Genomic DNA, 21070 nt, shown 5'->3' with positions numbered 1-21070 from the left:
ATCAAGTGTCTCCCTAAAGATCTCAACCACTAACAGATCCAAAGGACCACTCAATTTAGGATGCCACACCAGCATAGCCACCGCCTCATTACAATTGGAATGCAGCCAACACCGCTACAATCCCAGCAAACTACCTATTCTTATACCATCACGAATGACATAATTCAGCCACAACAAGAGAGTAAGGAAGAGAAAGAAAAACTTATCATGTGTTACCACTCCGACCTTGATGATCCCTAACAACAACTCTACTGCTACAACAACCTTTAACATTAATCAAAAGCTCAAATGTTCAGGTGATGCTTTTACAACTCGCTCCTTAACGACATTACAACTATTTTTGTCCAAAATTAGTCTTGGATAACCAATACTCAAAAATTGACCTCTCCATCAGCTCAAAATTGTAATGTATCATATTGTTGCGAGGTCCCAAGCTTGCCAAGCCAATATAACAAAATACTCAAAATAATCAACAAGAACCGACAACATGTCCCCATATACACCATTCCTCCTAATATATAAAGCTTTTCTAAAATATTTAAATAGGTTATATTTTGTAATCATAATAGTTAATGATATATTTGCAATTTAATGACTTGATAAAAAAAGTTGGAAGTAAATAATCCTACCCTTGATAAATAATTATTTGAAATTTATTTTTAACAAAATAAATTATTTATTTTTTTTTTTAAAAAATAGAGTTGATACATTATTATGAAAAAAAATAAAATAAAGAAGTTTTTCTCCCCAACGATAAGACTTTGTACTAAAATTAATTGTTTATTTTGTGTTTTTTTTTTATAAAATTTTACTCTAATATAAATATAAGAAGGTAAATGTTCTAGGAGAGTTTGAGAAATTTGGCAAAGGTATTAAATGCAACTGTAAAATAGAAACTTATTTCAAAAAGAGTATCGATTTCTAAAATAAAAAAAAGTTATCCTTGAAAGTATAAAAGTAAAGAATTTTTAGCAGTTAAACCTTCATAACTAAAGTTTCACTTACACTTAATTCTCTAAGATTAAATTTTAGAAGTAAAATTTTTTAACCTACTGAACTATTAATAAATTTAAGGTGTCAATAATTGCAACCATAGACTGTTTATGTATACACTACCGAGTGACACGTTTATTTTGATACATATATTATTATTATTTCAAAATTTATTTTAAAATTAAAAGAATTAAAAATAAAATCTACATTATAGTCTTTAAATAATAGTAATATTATTAATTTGAAACAAAAGTGTACACGTAAGTAGTTCATGTTGACAGTTAATTGTAAAAAGTAGATCATGACAACTTAAATTTGCTAAGGTTTAGTAGCAAAAAAAATTTACATAAAATAATATTTTTTGTAAAATTTTTATATTTTTACTTTTAAAGATTTTTTTTTTAAAAATTTTAGAGTGTTATAAATAAATAAGAAAATTATATTAAAATAATATATAAATAACAAAAAATTAATAATAATATAATATAAAAATACATTTTGTATTTTCTACAAATAAAATCATAAAAATATTTAAAATTTTATACAAGTCTATTTTTTGTAATTTTATTATGTATTTGTGATATAATAATAATTAAAAAACTTATGCTAAAAGAGTTTAAAATATAATTCAAAAAAAAAAAGAAAGTAAAATATAAGTATGAGACGAGGCATCTCTCTAAGAACCCTATTCTCAATTTTCTTCTCATAAACACTAATCTCATCGTGATGCTCTTCTCTCTCTGCATCTCGCTCATTACTTTGACCATTTGGTATGCAATGGCTTAGATTATTTCTATTATGTACCCACAAAATGTTCTTCTTCAATACTTCATTTTCTTAAAAAAAAAAAATTAATTTGGGGATTTTTCAGTTATTTTAGTGTTCTTGTTCTATGCTTTCGTTAGTAAGTGGCTGAGATTTTTACTCAACCTAATCAGAGTCCAATTCTCTCTTTTGACCCAAAAAACAGATCATAAGGTGGTAAGTGGTGAGCAAGTAACTCAGGAAAATCAGAAATGAGTCCTTCTCCAACTCTGCTCAATTCAAGGTATAACAATAATATATTCTCTTATATTATTATCTTTTCTTACATTTGGGTTCTTTAAAATTGATTAGATTTATAGCATTTTGTTCATATCATAATGAAATGCTGGTTATGTATAGTTCTATTTGTAAAAGTTAGACAAACTCTTACTTATATTAAATAAGTATATACAAATCCTCAGATACAATCACCACAATTATAATCAATCTCATACTCTTTTTTCTCTTTTGGTCTGCAGCAATTTACACACAAGGAAAAAGCTTCAAAGTTCAAAGACTGATGATTCAGTCTACCATATAAACACTAAAATGAAAAGTAATCTCTACACTAATTACATGTTACTTAGGGAACTTATTATATTCCCTTTCATTTTTTTCCAATTTCCAACTGCTATTTTATTTTTTTGCTATTGCAGTGCTATTTGTACTGATTTTCGACTTTTGGATCGCAAAAGTAGGAACCAGGCTGAACAATATTGTAAATTGTTCAAGGTATCACATTGCTCTCTCCACTTTTATGTTTTATTAGTATTGAATCTTTGTTCAGCGCTGAATGTAATGATCATTTGTTTCGCAATTTTTACAAAACATATTCTTGTTAAAAAATGTGCTTGCAATAGTTGAGTTTCTTGTGGTGGCAGTATATCAAACAAGTTCTTTGAATAAGTGATCCTTCGAAATCAGTTTGCTATTCTTTTGCCATTAGTTTAGCTTGTGAATTTATATTGATCTTCCATTTTTTCTCATTGTGTGATTTGAGATTGGAGGAGCATGTGATGAATGAGAGAACAAGTTTATTTTTCGCAGCTTGTTAGTTAATAAGTTTCCGAATACACCACCCAATTTGTTTCCTAACTATGTTTCAAATATGACAACAAACTTTTCATGAATTTGAAGAGTACTTATTGCTTATTTGATTGTTTTCTCTAGTAAAAATTCTGTTATCATTTTTAAGGTATTAAATTATTCTAAAATGACAGTTTTGTAAGTTTTTCTTATGATTAATTATATTTTCATCACTTTTAATAGGTACAATGAGCAATCCAATAAATCATCTCAACAATCGGGTAAGAATTTATGATTGACAACTAATTGATATGATATGAGACATACTTTGATATTCTTTGAGGTATATATTGCTTACTTTTGTGGTTGAATTAAATTTTATGTCTATGTACTCGTTGTTTAGATTTTTAATTTTTTGAGGTTTTTTTTTTTTTACAATTATGTCGATTTGTTTTCCAGAACAGATAAAAATACTAACCAAATAAGTTTACATATTGTGGATTTCCACCTTCTAATCAGAACAACATTGAGTTTCTTGCCATCAAAAATCATCTCAATATGCCATCTCCAAAGGGTTTCACACACTAATAGGAGGACACACATAAAAAATCAAGACAAGGAAACTTTACAATCAAAAGCACTAATATTAAGTTGCACACAAAATTAAACACTTAAACCAAAACATAGAAGAATTCACGCTCCCTACATCATCAACAAACACAATCCAGATTTCTCTTCTCCATCAAATGCGTTTGGAATGATCACGGTGTTTAGTGGTTCTTCCTTGAAGATTAGGCTGAACAATAATACATAAGTTGAAGCAACATCTAACACAGCTGCAAGCATTTCTCTATTTGAAACTTACCAAGCTACACTTTCGTAGACGCAACAGCAGCCCCTTCTCTTCTCACTTCATTTCCACAACAACAACATCAAACAAAAGACATTTTAAATATATGAAAGTTCCACCTGATAGTCTTTAGCCATTAGTCCCTACTTTCATTGAAAGCAAAGGAAAATATAATATAAGAATTTGCTTTAAGTTATTTATAGTTTAAGAGCTAAACATTATTTGGCCAAGGGAGGTGTTTTTAGACCACTAAAATATCAGTGAAGAAGACCAAAACAGATACCCTTCTCTGAAAGAACAGTCAATCGAAATAGTAATCCACACTACAACAAATATATCTTTTATTTTTCGTTTTTTTTTCTTTGATAAATTAAAAATCCCAAGATAAAATTATTTTAAGTCCTGTATCATCGCCTTTGGATTGGCGCATAATAAAATTTTGGTTATATTTTGGTTTTTGTTAATAAGTTAAAAGTGCTTGTAAATGTGAAGACCTTTGTCTTCGGTAACTATAAAAAAATTGAAATTGTAGGCGTCCACGTGGAGACCTTTGTTTTCGGTTTTTACATAATTACTGTTGGGGACGATATCATATCATCCCGTAATGATGGTGAAGGATTATGGTTGAACGAATCTATCAACACATGATTCATATATCAAACACGTATTGATATTTAGTCTTTTTGATATATTTACATTTCTATTAATTTGCCTATTCTTGTATTTTCTATTGTATAATTTTAAATTTGTGTAGGCTTTTATATCATGGAACGAGGTGGGGACGATGAGTGGAGTGCGTGGTTGGATTATGATGGTGATGATGGTCCATCCGTGCTAGAAGGATCAAGTGTTGATCATGAACAACCATCCATGGAAGAAGGTAGTGGTGATCCTGAACAACCAACACAGAAAAATACTCGCGGGAGAAGCAAACGAAACGATATATCAAAAATGGTTAGCGAGGGAAAAAAGTTAGAGGTTGAGTACAACAACTACGGACAACACTGGGGAAAGGGAGCGACGACAAAACTTACTCGAATTGGAGCATGGGTGCGAACTAATATTCCACTTCGAGATATTACGTGGCCTAGAGTGAGTCAGGACCTTACAAACCAATTATGGGAACACATAAAGGTAAAATTAATTCTATTATTCGAGTTCTTTACTATTGATTATAATTTGTACTTATAACTACTATTGTCAATGTGGCAGGCCGCGTTCGATGTACCAGACACAGATAAGAAATTAACAATTTCTAAAAGTGGAGATAGGTGGAAAGACTGGAAAAATACCCTAACAGAAGGTATTTTTACATTCAAAGATGTGGCTCTCCATCTTCTCGAGAAGCCCCCCAAACTTTATGAAAAAATAATTGATTTGCAAGAATGGAGAGAGTTTGTGGCCTCGAGATTAAGTCCAGAATTTGAGGTGAAGAGGAAGAAGGCCCAAAAGAGTAGGTCTTGTAATGTTTACAGCCATCGCACCGGATGAGGTGGTGTAAGGATGGTTCAAGAATAGATGGAGAAAGAGGCCGACTACCAAATTGCTGAATTTGACAGATTTGAAATCTGGAAAAAATGTCACATGAACACGAAAGGCGAGGTGGAGGGCCCAGCTGCGAAAATCGCTAAACAGATTGTAAGCTTAAAGTATAATTTTATTTGTATTAATTCTTATGCTTCATAATTTATTTCTAACTCTAATTGTTTTGTTTGTAGGACAAATTACGCAAGCAAGTGGAAGAGGGTGTTGTACAAGTGGAAGGTAAAAGGGACGTGCTGACCATGGCGCTCGGGACAGATGAGCATGGTGGCTGGGTTCGAGCCATGGGTTTCGGCGTCACCCAAACCAAATATTTCAACACACGACGCCCTAAAAGGAAAAACACCGATGGGTCGAACCAGGCATCATCTGATTTGGAGAGACGCGTGCGTGAGACAGAGGAAAGCAACAGAAAGCTGCAGGATAAAGTGGATGAGCTCATTCGTCTTATTAGTTCCCAACATAGCAGCGTTGCATCTGGTTCCGGTGTTGGAGGAGCATTAAATGAACAACCCCATGTTGACCTTGCCTTTGATCCAGTAGCACAACCACTGGGTGCTGCCAATGTCTACTCCGCACCAGATCCCATAGCACAACCGTCGGGTGCTGCCAATGTCTACTCTCCATCACCACCGCATTTTCGAGAGGAAATTGCTCCAGCAGCAGCACTGCCACCTAGTGGTGGTAGTTCAGAAGAGGTAATCTTAATGTTATTTTACGAATTATTCTAATGCAAAATTATAAATATGGTCAACTTACAAATTGAGTTGTTGCTTGTTTGTTTTGGATTTACAGACCTTACCATGTTGGATGCACTGTCTGTTGGAGCCTAGTGGGATGGTACTGAAGGTTGCTTCGGGCCACATTCTCAAGGAAAAATATTTGAGTTTTTCATTGACATGGATGAATACCTACACAAAGATTATCGTCGGGTATATATCGAAGAAGCCAATATGGAGAATGCACTGCTCCCGTGTCCCATAGCCGACGATTCATTGACGACAGTAGGTCAAGCTGTAAATTGTTATGTAGCATGGCCAAAAGACTATCTTACACCTGTTCGAAAACATTTGGTATGTTTCAATTTGTTTACTTAACTTATTGTGTTTATTCATTAATGACATTGCTAACTTTATTGTTTCTTTTTCATATATATATAGACACAACCACCCACCAAGAAACTTCAAAAGCAACCCGTGAAGAGAATCACAAAAGCCTTTGAAGATTTACTTGGTCCTCCAACACAACCTCTAAAACACCTTGAGAGGCCGAGTAAGGCAAAAGTTCATGGTCGTTATGTCCAACCACACCAAACTTCCTCCATTATTGCCTTTTGGAACTTCGTTAGAAGGTGGTCCAATTCATCCATAATCCAATTCCAAGTTGATAATGAGCTATTTGGGGTCGCAGATGACTTTATTTGGCTTGCTAAGAGTGACAATCAGAAATTGTGCACAATGCAATACTTGGGAGCCCAACAAATAGGAGTTTGGTGCAAGTATCATTTCTAACTCTTAAAAATAAACTTGATAATGTTCTTTTGAAAGCAACGATTATTAATTATGACTTTTTATCAGGTACATGAAAGAATGACTGTTGGACATTGGTGGCCTGAATCGAGTATATGAATTTTTGAATCCAGGTGCGATTGCCACTGATTCAGGGGCTGATAGTAATCGTTGCCAAGCACTAGTCACTCGAATGACTTGGATGACTAACTCAGACAATGGCTTATTGCCCCATATAATAATAGGTATATGTAGATGTAAATGTTGTACATTATGTTGCATGTGAAAATGTTGTTGAAATCAAGAAATTAAAAGTTGAAATTGAGAGGCTAAAGGCACAAAGAAATACACAAACAAAAGAGCTTCAAATGTTAGACGATGCATATAGAGATGAAGAGAGACATGAAGACCAAGAACCGACCGAAAATTATGAAGACTAAGAACCAATCGACAATTATGAGGATCAAGAATCGGTCGGAAATTATGAAGACCAAGAACCAACCGACAATTATGAGGACCAAGAGCCAACCGAAAATTATGAAGACCAAGAACCAACCGATCGACAATTATAAAGACCAAGAACCAACTGAAAATTATGAATACCAAGAACAACCCGAGCATGATGAAGACCAAGGACAACCAATGGACTATGAAGATGAAGGTCAATGTGTAAAATTATGTTCGGATAATGACAATGTCATGGCTGAGGGTGGCATGATTGAACCGGTTGATATCTTTTCATATCATGGTATCGTGATTTCAAATAATTATGCACGGGTTTAAATCACAAAAATTATTCAAGAAGTTGAAATCCCATAGGTGTTATACGCTATGTTTATTGGCCTAAGAAATTGATTTTGATCGAAGAGGTATGCAATAATTTATTTGTATTTACATTAATGTTTTATCATAAATTGTTCAAGGTACAACATTGCTCCCTCCCCCTTATTATTAAGTTCTTATGCTGGTAGCACATCATAGAAGTTCTTTGAATAAACTGATGAGCCTTCGAAATTTTGTTGATTTCCGCATTCACCTTTCTACTTGTTTCCTGTGTTTCAAATATTACGACAAACTTTTCATGAATTTGAAGAATTGCTTATTTTATTGTTTTCTTTAGTAGAAATTCTATTATCATCTTCTTCTTCTTTTTTTTTTTTTTTTAAAGAAAAATGGAAATTTTCATTAAATGAAAATTCTATTATCATTTTTATGTATCAAACTATTCTCAAATGATAGTTTTATAAGGTTTTTTTACAATTAATTATATTTTCATTTTTATTAGGTACAACGAGCAATCCAATAAATCATCTCAACAAATTTCGACACTCTCTTGGTAAGAATTTATTAGAGTTCCGGTGCATATACATTTTTAGTTCATGTGGCCTTCTCTTGTACACGCTCTCTTCTTTCCTATAGATAGATTAGTGAATTTGATAAATATTTTTTTTATTATGTGTAGTATTCAGTGCTTGATGTTAGTTCTCATTCAAGTCTAAAATCACCGAGTACAAGTGTCGAATCTAATGGCATACAATGTTGATATTCGTTATGAAGTATGCCTAAAGTTTTACGACCAAGTTAAATCCCGCAAGTTTCTTAAAGACTCAGGTAAACATGAATGATTCTTTTGATAAGTTGTTATTTTAAATACATTCAATACAAGATTATTGTTTTCTATTTTTTATTTTATCGTTCAAGATTGACTATCCTCACGCGCTACAATGAGATAAATGCATTACAGAACGGATGAGCAGAATTTAGAATTTGTGAAATCTCATTTATCAGCTATTGAGTGTGGTTATCACTTTTAATTATAATATATAGTGTATAACTTCTATCTATCACTTTTGGTATTATATTAGCTATAGTTACTTTTATCTCTGTTAAAGAAATGAGAATAGAGATAATTTTATTCATTGTCTTATAGATTCAGTTTAGTATTAAAATTATAGAGTACCATGTGTGAAATCTTATACACCATTCACTTCACATTTCTCTCTTGCATACTCTATCAATGACTACTACATATAAACATGAGATTTAGTTAAGTACAACAACATATTTCTTCACTTGCAAACTTTTTATGATATCTTTTTTCTCTTCTCTTCTTATATCAATAGGATTTTGTATGCTTGGTGTTGATAATGCTAAACACTTCCTCAAATGCTAACTAAGCTGCTGATGTTTGAAGAGGCTATGTTGGAGATGGAAGGAAAGTGAAGAGATTTGTGATCCCCATATCCTACTTAAACCGGACTTCATTTCGAAGAGTTTCTTTGCCAAGTCGAATGAAGAATTCGGATTTGATCATCAAATGGGAGGCCTCATTCTAGTTTCTTTCTTGAATGTTTACGAGGGTGGACACCTATATATGACAATTTTCACTCACCAAATTTTGTTGTTACAAATTCATATTGAAAATAATGCCAGCATTGTAAATATTTTTTCTTGGTGTCTTAAAAGGATTATTTTTATAATTTTTAAATAATAATAATATTAAGTGTGCTAATATAAATGTGCAATGTATACAAAATTATATATACACATAAAATAATATTTCTTTTGTAAAATTTTTATATTTTTATATTTTGGAAAATTCTAAAAATGTACCTCCTTAAAATGGATACATTGATGCACTCTTATCTATTTTAGCACTCGAAATAATTTTTTAGTCAAATTTTTTCTCATGGTCATGTACGTTATAGTTATTTAAGACATCTTGCAAAATTTTAAGAAATTTGGAAAAATTTAACACGCCGAAAAATACGTTCAAACAGTGTGTTGCACGCGTGACTATTTTATTTTATACGCGTGTAAAATAGACTGTTTGAACATTGTTTTCTATATTGTAAACTATTCTGAATTTTTCAAAATTTTGTAGGTTATCTTAAATATCTATAATGAATATGAAAAAAAATTAGACTAAAAAATTCTTCTAAATACCGAAAGTAGATCCCTTTTAAAGGGGTGTAATGTAGAATTACCCTTATTTTTTTTTTAATATTTTTACAATATTTTATAAAATAACAAAAATACTATATAAAAGTAATTTGAAAATAACAATAAATTTACAATCGGACAATATAAAAATACATCAAAATATCACATTAATAGTAAATAAAATCTTGAAAATCGTATTTAAAATTATATAAATCATATTTTTTTTTTAATTATTTTTATGTATTTGTGAAATAATAATAATAAAAAAAATAAAACTTGTCAAAAGAGTTAGTTTGAGAGAACCTCAAATAAAACCTCATTTTCTTCTCATAAACCCTAGTTTAATCGTGATGCTCTTCTCTGTCTACATCTGCATCTCGCTTATTACTTTGACCATTTGGTATGCAATGTCTTACATTAATTCTATTCTGTATCCACAAAATGTTCTTCTGTAATGCTTACTTTATTTTCTTAAAAAAGAAGAAGATAATTTGGGGATTTTTCAGTTATGCAAAGGGCTTCAATCAGAGATTGTTACTCATCTAATCAGAGTCCAATGCTTTATATTTATTTTCATTCAAAAAACAGATCGTAAGGTGGTAAGTGGTGAGCAAGTAACTCAGGAAAATCAGAAATGAGTCATTCTCCAACTCTGCTCAATCCAAGGTAACATTTTTATGATATATTATTATCTTTTTTTACATTTGGGTTCTTTAAAATTGATTAGATTTATAGCATTTTTTTCATATCATAATGAAATGCTGGTTGTGTATAGTTCTATTTGTAAAAGTTAGACAAACTCTTACTTATATTAAATAAGTATATACAAATCCTCAGATACAATCACCACAAATATATTCAATCTCATACTCTTTTTTCTCTTTTGGTCTGCAGAAATTTACACACAAGGAAAAAGCTTCAAAGTTCAAAGACTGATGATTCAGTCTACCATATAATTATAAAGACTAAAATGAAAAGTAATCTCTACTCTAATTACATGTTACTTAGGGAACTTATTATTTTCCCTTTCAGTTTTTTCCAATTTCCAATTGCTATTTTATTTTTTGCTATTGCAGTGCTATTCATACTGATTTTCGACTTTTGGATCGCAAAAGTAGGAACCAGGCTGAACAATAACGTAAATTGTTCAAGGTATCACATTGCTCTCTCCACTTTTATGTTTTATTAATATTGAATCTTTGTTCAGCGCTGAATGTGATAATCATTTCTTTCGGAAGTTTTACAAAACATACATAACCTTTCTTCTCAAAAAATGTGCTTGCAATAGTTGAGTTTTTTTGTTGTGGTAGCATATCAAACAAGTTCTTTGAATCGAGTAAAGTGAGCCTTCGAAATCAGTCTCCTATTCTTTTGGCATTAGTTTGTGAATTTATATTGATCTTCCATTTTTGGTCATTGTGTGATTTGAGATTGGAGGAGCATGTGATGAATGAGAGAACAAGTCTATTTTTCACAGCTTGTTAGTTAATAAGTTTCCGAATACACCACCCATTTTGTTCCTAACTATGTTTCAAATATGACAACAAACTTTTCATGAATTTGAAGAGAACTTATTGCTTATTTGATTGTTTTCTCTTGTAGAAATTCTATCATCATTTTTAAGGTATCAAATTATTCTAAAATCACAGTTTTGTAAGTTTTATTTTTGATTAATTATATTTTCATCATTTTTAATAGGTACAATGAGCAATCCAATAAATCATCTCAACAATCGGTAAGATTTTATGATTGATAACTAATTGATATGATATGAGACATACTTTATTATTCTTTGAGGTATATTGCTTACTTTTGTGGTTGAATTACATTTTATGTCTATGTACTTATTGTTTAGATTTTGAATTTTTGGAGAATTTTTTTTTTTTTTTTTTTTTTTTTTTTTTAAAAAAAATTATGTTGATTTGTTTTCTAGAACAGATAAAAATACTAACCAAATTAGTTTACATATTTTGGATTCCCACCTTCTAATCAGAACATCATTGAGTTTCTTGCCATCAAAAATCATCTCAATATGCCATCTCCAAAGGGTTTAACGCACTAATAGGAGGACACACATACAAAATCAAGACAAGGAAACTTTACAATCAAAAGCACTAATATTAAGTGCTACAAGTATTTTATAAACTTCAAGTCAATGATTATTTTACTCATTCAAAAACAGAGAAGAAGTTGTCACAAAATTAAACACTTAAATCAAAACATAGAATAATTCACGCTCCCTACATCATCATCAAACACAATCCAGATTTCTCTTCTCCATCAAATGCGTTTGGAATGATCATGGTGTTTAGTGGTTCTTCCTTAAAGATTAGGCTGAACAATAGTACATAAGCAGAAGCAACATCTAACACAGCTGGAAGCATTTCTCTATTTGAAACTTACCTAGCTACACTTTTGTAGACGCAACAACAGCCCCTTCTCTTCTCACTTCATTTCTACAACAACAACATCAAACAAATGACATTTTAAATATAAACTGGCTCTCAGTTATACATAGATGAAAGTTCCATTTGATAGTCTTTATGTAATTGATCAGCTTATAGCCATTAGTCCCTTCTTTCATTGAAAGCAAAGGAAAATATAATATAAGAATTTGCTTTATGTTATTTATAGTTTAAGAGCTAAACATTATTTGGCCGAGGAAGGTGTTTTTAGACCACTAACTGTTTGCTAATTTCTACATCTAGCGTGGTTACAAAGTTTGGGCAGATTGGAAAAAAGATTGTCTTAAAATTGCAGGACGAATTATGAAAGATTTTAAGACAAATTACATCCGACGTCATAATGCCTTTGGCCAAAGAGAATATGGTGAAGGAGCTCGCTATTCCCCAAAAAACCATCTTGAAATTGATCAACAAGATTGGGTAAAATTTGTTGCGAGTCGTCTAACACTTGAGCGTCTGGTACGTACATGTATATTCAATACATTTATATAATTAGCTTGGATATATGAGCCTTAATAGTATTTAACTTACACATTCTTATTGTAGGCTTTGAGAAAGGCACAATCTGAAGGAGCTCGCCAGAATACATTAAGGCACCACGCAATTCGTAGAGGCATGGTGACTCTCCGAAAGGATGTGGTAATGAATTACATACTTGTTTCTATTTAGTTTAATTGTTTACAATGACTTCATCAATAATATCTTTAATTGTGTTCTTTTATAAATAGAGCCTTTGATTTCAATCATGTAAAAGTAAGTAGCAATATGATTTTGTTGTTGACTAAGGAATCCTAACCCTTTTTTCTAAAGGGTGTCTTTGACAAGTTTGTTTTATATGCCATATTCATTTTCAGAGAGCACCATCTGAAGCAAAAAACACTTCTGCAACAATAAGAAAATATTTGTATATACTATATTCATGTGAAGAATGTGAGAAGTTTATTGAATCTTTTTAAGGATTTATCTAGACAAGGACTAATTAGGACGTAACATGGTTTTAGCACTGGACAAGATTTAGCTAATGAAGTTAATTGAGCTAGTAATTTTTGTTGAAATTTCATTGCTGCAACATTGTTTGCTGATATAAGCATTTCTGTAAGCCTTTGGTGTATATTGATTGAAATTTTCTATACATGAACAAAAGGAGGCTATTGAGTTTATCTTACATAGTATTATTTCACTTATTTCAGTATGTTGTAAAACTAGTAAAATTTACAACCACAAAAGGTTACATTTGCTGCACTTTATATTATTACCATATACTATGTGTTTTCTTCAAGATATCAACCATTATTAATGACATATTTGTTGCAGAAAAAAGAAAATAGAATTCCAGATCCACCCTGCCATCAAGTTTGGTTAAAATCCTGTAAGACAATAATTTTTTAGTTACAAACTTAGATAGGGTGATTGCTGCAAGGATAGTAAGTGATATCTAACACAATTCAGTAACATGAATATATGGCTTGTTATTATTAAGTACTAAGTACTAACTATAATCAATCATACTGCATAGGCTGAACTCAAGGAAAAAGTAAACTCGGGTGAAGTTTTGGCCAGCAGTCGGACGACATATTGACTCAAGCATTAGGGACACCCGAGCACCCTGGTCGGATCAGAGCTGCTGGGTATGCTATTTTCTTGATTTAATGTTAGATCATTTTATTTATTTTACTTAATTTTTTATTGAATGAGTGTTCCAACTGTTATTTGTAGGTTCACTACAAAAGCCACTAAGATATTTGGTCGAAAGAAAAGGGCTAAATGTAGTGACTTAACCTCCCAAAAACAAAAAATTCTTCAACTCAAAAAAGAAATTGAAGAGAAAATTGTCTGCTGCACAACAAGAAAATGATGGGAATGACAACTCCTCAGAAGAAAATGTTGATTACTTGGATGATCAGTAGGAGTTTGGTGGGTATGAAGATGATAATTAGGCATCTCCTGTCATGTATGACTTCTCATCCACTAATAACAACGATGTACTTTTGCGTTCAGACAACATCCATAATATAGTAGCGAAAGGTGTAATTCTGCAATCTGTTAGTCCAGTAAAAGTTCATACGGTGGAGTATGAAGAAGGGATTGCATGAGTTTTGATTATAGAACCACTTCAAGAGGAGGCTGAAATCGCTCACTCTATCCAAAATGTCTGATATGTTCATGGGATAAATGACACATTCCTTTCCTGGCTAAAACATATAGTTCTAAATTTGAATAAGGTAAAAATTATTTATTTATTGTCATATATGATTAATGCATAATTATTATATATTGATGTCATAATTCATATTTTGTAGGTTCCCATATTCCCGGATGTCGCAACCACCCATAGATCACCATATAAGGGGAAATAGATGTCAGATCCCTGCTATGTCTTTGACTGGATCACAATCAAATGTCAGGAGAGATCCAGTGGAAAAGAAGAAAACATTCTCCTCGAAGGTTTGGGCTCAAATACCTACATGTCTCCACTTTTTGGTTGAAGAATTTCTAAGGAGGAAAGGGATGCACAACATTGTTGAAGTTCCAATTGATTTTGATTTCATGCCACCTTGCACAAATATTATCTTGACATCAGGGGATGTAGAGCAAGTTGGGACTTTGAATTATATTGGATGTCAAGGCATGATCTTTGGAATTAGGTATGTTTTACATAATGATTTTTTGAATTAAGTATGTTTTACATAATATTCTTCCCAATTGATTAAAATATAACACTTAACCATGGTAAATTTATGCAGATGCATTTGGGATGATTTAACGAATATGCGGGATTATTTCAAGTTCTTTGACCCAGAGTTTCTCAACGCCATGGACAAAGATGGAGTTATCGACCAAGAAGTTATCAAATTGGTTGAATGGTTGAATACAATGAATAACAATTCCCAAATGTTCTTTATACCGTGGAACCACGAGTATGTACACGTACTATATAAGGACTATCTAAATATAGTTTCATTTTTTAAAATTAACATTTAATATTTTCTTATTAATTTCGTATTAGTGATCATTGGATGCTTGAGATCGTTCACTTGGACCCTTTGTCAGGACATAGACGCCTAAGATGACTATTGACCTCACACTCCAAAGGTACATTTCAATTTTTATTTTCATGTTATAATTTTTATTTTAATTTATACCAACTATAGCTAATTGAATCTAGTATAAATTATTGAATTTTCATTACTTTGGTTATCTTTCTATAACAATATAGATAGGGGTTGAAGAGGGGGGTCAAGTGTAAAAGAACGTTGGGACCTAAAGTTGTTTGTTCTTGATGTATTTTTGTTGATAAATTATAATGAGCTGTTCTTAGCTCTCCTGGAAGAGCTTGTTTAGATTTGTGGGGTTCCTTTTTAGACCACCAGGCAAGCCCTCAAGTATTCTATTGGGCCATTTTTCTACCATGTCCACTCACAAGACTTCAAAGAATAAGTCATGGAAGTTGGCCACTTGTTAGTAACATACTTCAATTATGTGTTTAGATGGTATTTGGACTAGGTAGTTTAGAGATATAAGAGTAAAATAGAGATAAAAAATGATATTGAGATGCTATATTTTTTTTAAGTGTGTGGAGTTCAAATGATACATATTTCGTCTTGATAATTTGATCTTTTGGATATAATTTCTTGATTGGATTTTTTTGGTGGTTTTTGAGGCATATGATTATACATTCGGATACAGTCCTTGAAATTCATATTTCAACTGCAGTCCAAAGAGTAGGTATTGCTGTAGGGAGTAAAAATGAATGAGATCAAAGATATCGGTTTAATAATCAATCATGGCTTTACTATGCTTTTTTTAGTTTTCTCTTAGCAATAATTTTTGCAGGATTGGGATTTTATTAATCACCTTATGCAATATGTATAATGTCTTTTTGTTTTTATTTGATTTGGTCTTGTGAATTGTTTGTTGCGTCTCTTGACAAGAAAAATCCTAATGTATGGTGTGTTTTTTATTCTAGCTAGGATAATTTCCGAACAATTTCTCTTGAGATTTTTCTTTTTAAGCTTTAGAGATTTGAGAATTTTTATGAGATTTGAATTTGGCTCTTTAGATCAAATTTTCAATGTTGCCCAGATATATTCATAAGTTTATGATTTCTCTTATGATTAGAGTTCAATTTTTTTTTAGATGCAGATGACTATCCTACGAATGGGCAAAAACAGCAACAAAAGGAAAACAAGCTTGAAGTATCAACTTGGTACTCATGACTTGCTACATGAAAGACCACTTAGTAAAAAAAAACTTCTCTGTGTAAATTGGCTGCACCATCTACTAGGGTTGTCAATGACTCACCACCTGCCCTTAGTACAAGGGTAGCAACTCGTCGCATGATTCTAATTGATTCACCTAAAGTAGTAGAGGCTCCAACCAACCAAAGTATAATTGATTCTCCTATTGCGACTCAGAAAAGCTAGACACTTGTAGAAAATCAACTCGATTACAAAATACAAGTATTGCAATTCAAAATCAGCTGGATGCAACACCTCAGGATCGTAATGCAGATGAAGAATTAGAGATGATCACCAAGAAGGCTAGAGGCAGAACTATGCTAGCTAATCTTACTGGAAAGAATGGTGATTTGATAAAAGTTAATTGGAACATGAATGGGCAACCAATTAGTGATGATTCAGTACAATTTGCATCTTTTGTTGGTATTCTTGTGAAGGAGATTGTTCCTTACACTCTATCCGATTGGAGGAAAATGACACCAATGATGAGAGATATTCTTTGGGCATCTATTCAGGTAACCGTTAATTTTAGATAACTTCCTAAATATATTATGTGTAGTTTTAACATTTATATGTTATTATAGGCCAAATATGATTTGCATCAAGATTGGGAAAAAAGTTATGCTTTCAAATGATGGTTGATCTATAGAGAGCCTCAAAATCTAGACTTGTTAAGACATTATCAATGCTAAAAGTGATAATAAACAACAAGCACTAAAACCAGATTGCATCAAGAGCGATGTAGAGTGGAGGAGGGCTTTTGTTAAACAGGAAACGAGTAAAGAACACATGGTACATATATTTGTCTCTTTATTTATTTATATATTTTTCTCTTTATTTAGTAACATAAAAATTGTATATTTTGTATATACATATAAAGTTTCAAGTTTCAGGTGACTTTTATACTTTGCATTTTAAAGTCGCCAAGTCTTATACTTTTTTTAGTGTTCTCTAAGTTATGTCACCACTATTCTTTTTGCTAGTAAATTGAAAATATTCTCATACAAGGAAATATTTTTTTAGTCCACTATAACTAGCCTTTTAATTTTTTTTAGATATAGTTTGTTTTACTTTGTTCTCTTCTAAATAGGCTTTAAGTAGAAGAGGGTATACTCGAACAATTGATGATATGGTATTTCATTAACTATTATAATATTTTTATTGCGTTACTTAAATGTATGTAATTGCATTAGTTAACTTGTTCTATGATATTTTATGCAACATGCAGATTAAACAAAATGAAGGTATAAAAATAACTAGGGTCCATATATTTCAAAAAGCCCATACTAAAAAGAATGGTTAGCCAATCAACTCAATAGCTTCTGAAAAATTGGTGAGTACTTATTATTCGTAATTTTTTTTTTTTTTTATGTTTCTACTTTACTCTTGTTATTTAACTTTCTAATTGATGTGTAGGGACAACTAGATGACATTATACGTGAAAATCCAAATTCTCAAACTACAAATAATATTGACGAGGATGCACTAACAATGTTGTTTGGTATACCAAAATCTGGTCGTCACATTGGCCAAGGAAGAGGGATATCAAAATCAAAAGTAGCTGTTGTTAACATGTTCCAAGATAAAATTGAAGCTTATAATAAAGAACTAGGTAGCATGAAGAAGCAAATTGCTGAGTTATTCAAGTTGTTAAAGCCTTGAAGCTCTTCTTGCAATCATCTTGACAATAATGTAGTCCATAGAAAGAATAGTAAATTTTCTAATGTGAATAATGCTTGCAACTTACTTTACTGGAAGGATGAAATAGTTGCTGGGTCATTGGTGTTCTAGCGATCCGAACATAGAAGTTCATGGGATTACTCTTGGATCTGAATTCATGCAAGTGTGGGTTGACAAAGACAAAGTTATCTCACCAAGTGCCTATTTTTTTCGTCCTAGCCACCCGATGATTACTATACAAGAAGCTGTCGGCTCTTTTGTTGTATGTCCATCAGAGAAGGTTGTTCCAAGATGTTAAGGTTAGTTTTTTTGTTTATCTAATTTAATGATGTTTGACTACCTTGTTTTGCACTATCGAAAAACAGAGTCCTAAATTAGTTAAACATACTACTCCACAAATGATGTTAAGGTGAGAATTATTGTAGAGTATTCAATAATATTTTCAATATAATTCAAAAAATAAATTATGAAAACTAAGAGTTTTTAATAATATTTTAGTAATATGAATACCAAATTTTCTTGAAGTGAATTATTCATTTTACCTTATGAGTTGATTTAACTTTTTTAGGTATAATACCTACAATTCAATAAATCATCTCATCACAGATAATTAACCAGGTAATACTCCTTATTATTACCACTATTTTTTAATTTTCTTTTAAATATACTGATCATGTATGTTTTTTCTTATTTTGCTAAATATACTTTATCGTTTATATTGTTGATTTCCATTTGTGTGGGTTTTGAATTCAGATATTTGTGTTATTGATTTTCAGTTGGCAAATCATGGAATGAGTTTGATCTTGTTAGTGGCTAACAAATCGTTGAGCTCTTCGTCTTATTGATTCTCTTTTGCCTAACGACGCCAGTGAAATCAGCCGCCATTAAGTTTTTCTTCTTGAATTATTCGCTTACATACACTTTCTTTTTAAGTCTTCTGTTTCTATTGGTACCCCATACCATTAGTGTTTTTAACTTCATGTTAATTTTATTTAATTGTTAGATGACTTTTGGTACTTGATGATACAACTTTAATGGAATTAACTAAGGTTGGGGATGCTTGTGTGAACTCTTACAACTATTCACTTCACATTTCTCTCTTGCATACTCTATCAATGACTATATTAACTTACATTACAAAAGATTTTATTGTGACTAAAAGTAAAAAAGTTGTGACTAATTATAAATCATAAAATTTATATTGTGACTAAAACATCCGCGGCAAAAGTATTACACAACAACAAATACCATTATTTGGGGCAGAACAGTCTACTAGTAAAGATATGAGATTTTGTTGGTAATAAAGGGTCGCTATTCATCATTAATACCTGTGGGCTGACACCCCGTTGCTTGTTCATTATCAATAGCAGCAGGTCTCGCTGGTATATTTATTAGTGTTATGAATTTTATATTTTAAATAATTATTTTTTTTTTAAAGAATTGAAACTTTTTTTTTTTGAATTAACTGAAACGTTTTTTCATTAATATGAATGAACCTTAAATTGATTTCTCTTTTCCATATTAATAAGAGAGAAATTATTGAAAAAGAAAATGCTAAGAAAAAAGATATTCAAATCCAAACATTAAAAAAAATGCTAAGAGAGAAGATATATATTAATCTATATTCAAACATCAATATACAATATACAATCAATACCTATTTAACTACATACAATATACAGAGATAATAAATAAAAAAAAATAAATGAATATATACATGTATATATTTACATATATGACGATTAACTAAAATTAAAATCTTTACCAAAAAAAAAATAAAACCAAAATTAAAAAAATATATTGAAACTTAAATCTAAGAAGAAATTGAATCCACTCCGGTGAGATGCACCGCCTCTGTGAGCCCAACCAAGCCCAACCATGAAACTCTAAACCCGCTCTCATCCATAAGCGAACACCGTAACCCAAATGCCCAAATGTGAACCCCGACGACGCAAGACACACAACCTCAAACATTAATGCTTAACATGCAAAAAAAAAAAAAAAATAGAAGAATAACAAAAAAAAATCAAATCTGCCATTAGAATAAAAATAACATAAGAAAAAAAATATTATGGGATAAATCTCAGAAAATAAGGAGATGAGAAGCCAAGAAGATGATCACTGAAAATCTGGCCAAATGTTTGTTTTTCGTTTTGTTTGGCCATCTGAAGATCTCAATTTGGACAAGTGGTGGAGTTAGCGAAGAAGACTGGTTTGGCCAAGCTAGTTCTAATCCATCAAAAGAGGAAGAAAAGGGAGAGGGGGAACGAATAAAGGGCAGCTGGTTATCCAAGAAAAAAAAAAGGAAGAAAGAGGCTAGTGGTGTTGTTAGAAAGAGATGAGTAAATATTGTGTAGGGTTTTATGCAATCCAAACACACTTGTTAGTTGGGTTTATAAAGCAAAATATTTCCCCAACTTTGACTTCCTTAGTGCTGATCTTGGTTCCAATCCCAGCTTTATTTGGCGTAGTATTTGGAGTGCCCAAAAGCTTCTCAAATTAGGAGCCCGTCGCACTATTCAGACTGGTATGACTACCAGTATCCTTGACCATCCGTGGCTCCTTGACAAGGACCATCCGTTTGTCACAACCATCAATCCTGGGCTCTCAAACCAGAATGTTTCTGCACTGTTTTCAACATATTCTCGTTGCTTGGATTATGATTTAGTCCTTGATATTTTTAATCCTAGAGATGCTACTCTCATCCTCGGCCTCCCATTGAGTTCTACTCTTGAAGATGACTGCTGGTACTGGATTGGTGAATCAAATGGGAGCTTCAGTGTCAGCAGTGCGTACTCGCTGTTGCAGCAAAACAAGACTCCTCAACCTGCAGCTAACAACTTCGGGTTCTGGAAGGAGTTATGGCAGCTGAAAATACCTCCAAAAGTTAAAAACATGTTGTGGCGTGCCTTGACAAACTGCCTCCCCACATGCCTAAACCTTGTCACCAAACATGTAAATGTTTCTATCCTTTGTCCCATGTGTGATGCCCAACCCGAAAACACATCTCACGCCTTGGTT

At 31.8% G+C, this 21070-nt stretch overlaps 2 protein-coding genes and 1 long non-coding RNA gene across 6 annotated transcripts; all 3 read left to right on the top strand.

Annotated features, from left to right (window-relative positions):
• Nucleotides 1-1608: 1608 nt before the first annotated feature.
• On the top strand, nucleotides 1609-5164 carry LOC133028967 (uncharacterized). The gene is made up of 7 exons (XM_061109887.1): nucleotides 1609-1763; nucleotides 1964-2041; nucleotides 2277-2353; nucleotides 2454-2529; nucleotides 3067-3104; nucleotides 4428-4807; nucleotides 4886-5164. The coding sequence occupies exons 2-7, from the start codon at nucleotides 2010-2012 to the stop codon at nucleotides 5162-5164; spliced, it is 882 nt and encodes a 293-aa protein (XP_060965870.1). The 5' UTR covers nucleotides 1609-1763; nucleotides 1964-2009.
• Nucleotides 5165-5174: 10 nt separating this feature from the next.
• On the top strand, nucleotides 5175-13721 carry LOC115719717 (uncharacterized). 4 transcript variants are annotated; one of them, XM_061109891.1, is made up of 11 exons: nucleotides 6378-6713; nucleotides 6793-8059; nucleotides 8186-8334; nucleotides 10255-10332; nucleotides 10561-10643; nucleotides 10743-10818; nucleotides 11365-11401; nucleotides 12375-12590; nucleotides 12678-12770; nucleotides 12986-13500; nucleotides 13648-13721. In XM_061109891.1, the coding sequence occupies exons 4-10, from the start codon at nucleotides 10301-10303 to the stop codon at nucleotides 13085-13087; spliced, it is 639 nt and encodes a 212-aa protein (XP_060965874.1). In that variant the 5' UTR covers nucleotides 6378-6713; nucleotides 6793-8059; nucleotides 8186-8334; nucleotides 10255-10300; the 3' UTR covers nucleotides 13088-13500; nucleotides 13648-13721. The 4 variants fall into 4 exon arrangements, with proteins under 4 accessions (XP_060965873.1, XP_060965872.1, XP_060965871.1 ...); XM_061109890.1 differs by lacking the exons at nucleotides 10255-10332; nucleotides 10561-10643; nucleotides 10743-10818; ... (3 more) ...; nucleotides 12986-13500; nucleotides 13648-13721 and adding exons at nucleotides 5175-5311; nucleotides 5392-5913; nucleotides 6011-6288; nucleotides 8847-9172 and having other exon boundaries at nucleotides 6376-6713; nucleotides 6793-6968; nucleotides 8009-8059; XM_061109889.1 differs by lacking the exons at nucleotides 10255-10332; nucleotides 10561-10643; nucleotides 10743-10818; ... (3 more) ...; nucleotides 12986-13500; nucleotides 13648-13721 and adding exons at nucleotides 5175-5311; nucleotides 5392-5913; nucleotides 6011-6288; nucleotides 8918-9172 and having other exon boundaries at nucleotides 6376-6713; nucleotides 6793-7592; nucleotides 8009-8059.
• A 3720-nt stretch (nucleotides 13722-17441) lies between these two features.
• Nucleotides 17442-19110, top strand: LOC115719726 (uncharacterized). The gene is made up of 5 exons (XR_009686058.1): nucleotides 17442-17501; nucleotides 17598-17702; nucleotides 17786-18348; nucleotides 18618-18667; nucleotides 18826-19110. It is a non-coding gene; the product is annotated as an uncharacterized LOC115719726 (long non-coding RNA).
• Nucleotides 19111-21070: the final 1960 nt, after the last annotated feature.

The sequence above is a fragment of the Cannabis sativa genome, chromosome 2 (assembly GCF_029168945.1).
Source record: "Cannabis sativa cultivar Pink pepper isolate KNU-18-1 chromosome 2, ASM2916894v1, whole genome shotgun sequence".
Classification (NCBI taxonomy): Eukaryota; Viridiplantae; Streptophyta; class Magnoliopsida; order Rosales; family Cannabaceae; genus Cannabis; species Cannabis sativa.
The sequence above is the reverse complement of the archived record's forward strand: the minus strand, read 5'-3'. Positions and strand labels throughout refer to the sequence as shown.

Coding starts and splice junctions, on each gene's coding strand:
- LOC133028967 (XM_061109887.1), top strand. CDS start 2,010: ATGAGTCCTTCTCCAACTCTGCTCAATTCAAG. Junction 2,354..2,453: donor TATAAACACTAAAATGAAAA/GTAATCTCTACA, acceptor TTGCTATTGCAG/TGCTATTTGTACTGATTTTC. Junction 4,808..4,885: donor AATTATGGGAACACATAAAG/GTAAAATTAATT, acceptor TCAATGTGGCAG/GCCGCGTTCGATGTACCAGA.
- LOC115719717 (XM_061109890.1), top strand. CDS start 5,192: ATGGAGAAAGAGGCCGACTACCAAATTGCTGAATTTGACAGATTTGAA. Junction 5,312..5,391: donor CGAAAATCGCTAAACAGATT/GTAAGCTTAAAG, acceptor TTTTGTTTGTAG/GACAAATTACGCAAGCAAGT. Junction 5,914..6,010: donor GTGGTGGTAGTTCAGAAGAG/GTAATCTTAATG, acceptor TTGGATTTACAG/ACCTTACCATGTTGGATGCA.